Source organism: Crocodylus porosus, unplaced genomic scaffold, assembly GCF_001723895.1.
Source record: "Crocodylus porosus isolate Cpor-Errol unplaced genomic scaffold, CroPor_comp1, whole genome shotgun sequence".
NCBI lineage: Eukaryota > Metazoa > Chordata > Crocodylia > Crocodylidae > Crocodylus > Crocodylus porosus.
In genome coordinates this window covers 214,850,353-214,855,173 of record NW_017728886.1, presented here as the reverse complement: position 1 = coordinate 214,855,173, position 4,821 = coordinate 214,850,353, and the positions used below count along the sequence as shown (strand labels likewise).

General features: G+C 39.5%; 1 protein-coding gene across 1 annotated transcript in view; it reads right to left on the bottom strand.

The window, feature by feature from the left end:
- Window positions 1–2,444: 2,444 nt before the first annotated feature.
- RDH10 (retinol dehydrogenase 10) overlaps window positions 2,445–4,821 on the bottom strand; it is a 33,397-nt gene continuing 31,020 nt past the window's right edge. The window contains exons 5-6 of the mRNA XM_019543906.1: window positions 4,564–4,695; window positions 2,445–2,721 (exon numbers count right to left, since the gene is read on the bottom strand). Of these exons, the coding sequence (XP_019399451.1) occupies window positions 2,598–2,721; window positions 4,564–4,695 (256 nt within the window). The 3' untranslated portion in view covers window positions 2,445–2,597. The remainder of the gene's footprint in view (window positions 2,722–4,563; window positions 4,696–4,821) is intronic.

Genomic DNA, 4,821 nt, shown 5'->3' with positions numbered 1-4,821 from the left:
CAAGAAGTGCCTATGCTCAAGACTTAAAAAATTTTCCAAAGGGTAAAAAATTGACTCTGGTAGAATTGCATAGCCTTTGCATCCTGCAGTAGAAGCGTTCCACTAACCAAAGTCAAATTTCAAGTTGTTTTAAAAGTCCTGCTTCACAATAACTTGTCTAAAGACTTTGAATGAAGGATTACAAGAGAGAAAAACAATTACCTCAAGCATCAAATGGGGCAAACTGATTTACAGTAGATGCTACATTGGCTGTAGCAGTACTGAGAAAATAGCACTGGGGGTGGGTATTTTATATTCATCTTCCATAAGCATCATTTGTTCTGAAGTGTGACATAAAATGACACCACAGGGTTTGAGTTTCTGCTTTCTATACCATTTGCTCAGTTTAAGAAAAACATTCCTTTGAACTGAGCCCGAAATCAGAACAAGATCTTGATTGTATTTATGCCTCACCACTAGAGATACTATAGGGTGAATGCTCTCCTCAGTGATACCTTCGTAATCTTCTGTCCTTCAGCAATGTTGAACAGGACTGAGTAGCAGTGCACATGTGGCTCTGCAAAGTGAAACTTCAGAAGTTTTCAAGAGCAGATCCTTGAAATCAAGCACTTCAGGTCTCCATAGCACTTCACATGCCTGCAAATGGCTCCAAGCCACCATGTAAAGGCACCAAATTTGAGAACTGGTTCCTTAACAGTTCTATGGCTGTAAAGCCTGGGGGCATTTATACACATACATTTGTCTTCTCCAATGTGCAGAAATCCAGGGTGTCTACTTAACATGTCTACTTGTGTTAGATTAATCAAGTCTGCTCTGTATGTGAGCATGTGACATGCTCGGTATTGTGTCACATGCATTTGTATAAATGGTGAAGTGTGTGTTAGCGCTGAGAAAGTGGTAGTGGTGCACTTCTGAATTAACACTTTCGATGCATTTTAGTTTAAAAATGCACTGCAGTGCTGGGTCCTTAAGTGTAGTGATCTAGCTAAAGAACTATGGAAAACCAGAACTGATGCAGTTCAGAAGCTTTTTGCCCCTCCAGAAATATAGAGCAACTGCTCCCTATGACTGCTAGTTGGTTATAGAAGCAATTTATCCTTAGGATACCAGAAAAGCTAATCCTGCAGTCCTTACTGAGGTAGAAGAGGTATCTGTTGCCTTCATTAAAAGCTGTACAAAACCTTCCAATAAGCAGGAAATCAGGGTAGGAATTGAATAACTGTTCATTATTTGAATTATGGTCATATTAAAAACAAGCTATGTATTGACTTGTTTACAGCTTACTTCAGTTAACCTTTCAAAGAAACATCCTGATCACTGTTTAAGTAAAAGGTGGCTCACTTTAATAACCATGAACATTGGTCACTAGTTAAACAAGACATTCTAAAAAAGTAATCATGATTTGTTTGATAGTAATTTACAAGTGGATGGTATACATTAAGATACAGAGGTAGAAATTCACTTTTACAAATGTTTCACTAATACACAGATTACCAAATTCAAGGCACAAAATTGTTTGCTTTACAAAAAAATACTGTAAAAAGTCATTTGCTGTTCCACAATGCAAATACAACTTAAAAAGTCTTTACACCCTTCCATATGCCACGTATAAAGTTGCATTAAGCATTATTCTATGTTAACTTTGCTAATAGCTGGCACAAAACCAGAACTTGCATAAAACAGTTTGCATCTCAGTTGAGCTGCTTTGTATTTCAGGCAAGACTCCAGCTACAGAAGTGTAATACAACTTCATGGGAGGGGGAGGGAAGGGCTTTGTCAGAAGCAAGATAAAAAAAAAATAAAATAAAGGAGAAGAAAGATACAGTCTATTAGAATGGACAGTACTCTACCATCCAGAGTGATGGACCAAATAGAGCATATTTCAAATCAAATGACTTGAAACAGTTGGACCCACTGACTGCATGTCTAGAAAAATCTGTCTGCTATAGCTTTGCTCTGAAGATCTTCCCCAGAAGCCATTTGCCTTTGAATTGGTAAAGACTTAAAAGTCTTCCTTTTTCTTCTTTCAAAAGAAAAAGAATGATATGAGCAGTCAAACAGTTTGGCCACCTGTCCTTTGAACTTATGTCTACACATAGAGAGGCATTCATAGGCTCAGTCCTTGAATTTGCTGAAGTATTGGAGTATTTAAAATTGCGTGATTTTGTTTTAAATACTATAGGGAAAGTTTGAGATGCTGCATCTTCTAGCTGAAGACAGCATTTTAAAACATTGGCAGGCTGAGGAAGAGATTTCACATAGTAGTATGACTAGCTTTACTGTACTTTCAGTAACATCATAAAAAAACCAAAAACAAAACAAAAAACAAAACAAAAAGGTGGCAGCTACATTAAGTTCACTTTGCCTATCTATCACATTTTCCAAGTTTTCTAGTCAGTTTATTTACAATATGTAAGTAAGTAAAAAAAGACACAGATTTTTCTTTTTTAAAAGAGTTCAATACACAGGTTTGAGATCCAAGAGAATGCCACAGTAAAAATGTTGTCATTTGCATCAGCTAGATGCAAGTGCACTTCACAATTCAGGCATGTAACTTTATTACAGTTACCCACAAGGTTAGTCCGTACAAAAGAGGGTTAAATTCCATTTTTTGCTTCATTGTTGTTTGTAGCCTGTTTCCTTTGAGCAATGAAAGGATACATACACTTGTCAGCTCCCAAAAATCGGTACATGCACACAACTGCTTCGAAAGGCAAGATGCTGAAGGAAAGGAAAGGAAAGGAATTAAAAAACTGCAATATGGAAGTGGAATAAATCTTTCACAGGGATCTACAGTATCCATTTCTGGGTCACCCAAAAGACATGTAGTATTTTACCTCCAAATTTCACTGGCACACTTAAGGAGAGAACAAAAATAGAAAAGTCAGCCCAAACTATATACAAAACATACTTCTTCCCAAGTCTTCATTATCTTCCTCTTTCCTCCTTTCATAACTTAAGGCCAAAGTGCCTCTGCCATCCTCTTCCTGTAAAACTTGCTTATCCCAAAAGGCCTATTAAAATCTAAAATTTCTCCTCACAGCAATATAGGCTAAATAGGAGATGTAACAGCCACAGAAAAAAGGATAGGTCTCCATTACCTTTATAAGCTGCCTTCAAGTATTTGAAAACATATCAAATCCCAACCCTCTTCCCCTCCGTCTCTTCTCTAGAAAAGTTTTCAAACAGTTTATACCACCCTATATACATCATTTGGGCTCAGTCATTCTTTCCCAAGGAGGTCTTGACTTCTATCATTTTCCTTGTGATAGTTTTACTAGGGAAAAAAAGGTGGAAAAAAAGCTGGCTTTTCACTTCCATGCATTAGTTGCACCCAGGAGACCTGGTCATCCATCACAACCCCATAGTACTAGGCACTGAGTACAGCATTAGGAAAACAAGCACTGGGGGGAGTCAGGAGCAAAGCATATAGCAGGTCCCAAGCATTACTGGAACATTGGGAAGTGAGTGTTGCTGCTAGCACTGCTTATGCAGCAGTCGCTCAAGGGCCTTTGATGTAACTGCTGCTGCCTGGGGCATAGTTTGTGCAGAAGCTTTGATCTTCCTGTTGGAAGCTAGGGTGCTGAATGTAAGACAGCCAGAAGGTCCTTTGATCTGGCTGTTGCACAGAACACTGTCTATGCAAAGTACACTGACGCAGTCTTTGAAAAAGTCACTGAGCCTGCTATTGCTGAAGTCAGTTCTGAAGGATTTACTGATAACTTCACCTACAATGTGGCAGAAGAAATGCATGTAGAGCTACCACAATGCTGAGTACTGAGACTACCTCCTACACAGCTTGGTGAGTTGCTTCCCCACTAAAAGTCTGGGGCAGTTGGGAGCATCTGAACTCCGACTAGATCAGAACCCTCAGAAGCTCCAAAGTTGAGAGCTCCTCCAAAGGCAACAGAAGTTAAAAGGAGTTGATCGATTTTTAAAAGTCTTGCCTGCATGCCTGGAGAATCTGGAAGTTTGAAGAACTGCAAAAAAAGGGCAGAGTAAGCAGTAGATTCAAACCAGAACAAGAACAGAAGCCCTGCAAAATTGTGTGCTGGGAAGGGGAGAAAGGAACAGGAGCCCTTCCATCTCATCCTAGACTTAATAGGAGGGCTCTGTTCTTAAGCCTACAGGCTTTACCTTCCCTTGGAGATCTGTGCAGATCACAGGGAACCTGCACCAGATGAGGGCTTTAGTTCTTGAGATCAGTTATAAGGGATAAATGCTGACATATACCTTGGGACCCACTCCTAGAAAGTGATTCCATAGTATGGAAGGGCACTGCTGAAAAGTTACTGCAGCCTTAGTCTTTCCTGGAAAGGGGAAGGAGAGGAAATATCGAAGTCCCTGAACACTCAACTCAGTACACAGGTCTTCAGATTCATGGAGCCCACAGGATGTAGAAAGCAGCCAGTCCCCTGGTGAGCCAAGGGAGAGACTTGTACAAAGTAGTCAGAGGCAGCAAGAGGCAGATTGTAAGTTTTTTGGACATACAGTTGTCTGTCTGAAGTACATAATACACTTTGTGTGTTGCATTGCTAACTGGCTAGTATTCTGGAAGGTTACCTTTTCATGAAGGTTACAATATACATCAGGCGAGGTGTGCAAATCATGGGCTGGTCTGTTAGGATAGCTCTCATAGCCTGCTTTACACAGTAGTCTGGTTTCAGCGGTGGGAGGAAAGGCTCAATTTCTTTTCTGAAATTTTATTTATACAGGTTAACAAGAGTTCATGAACTGATTTACCAAAGCTTGTTCACTTAAAAGATGATTGTCTAGCTGAAGAGTTAACTCACTCACTCTGAAGTGTTTAAAAAAAAAAAA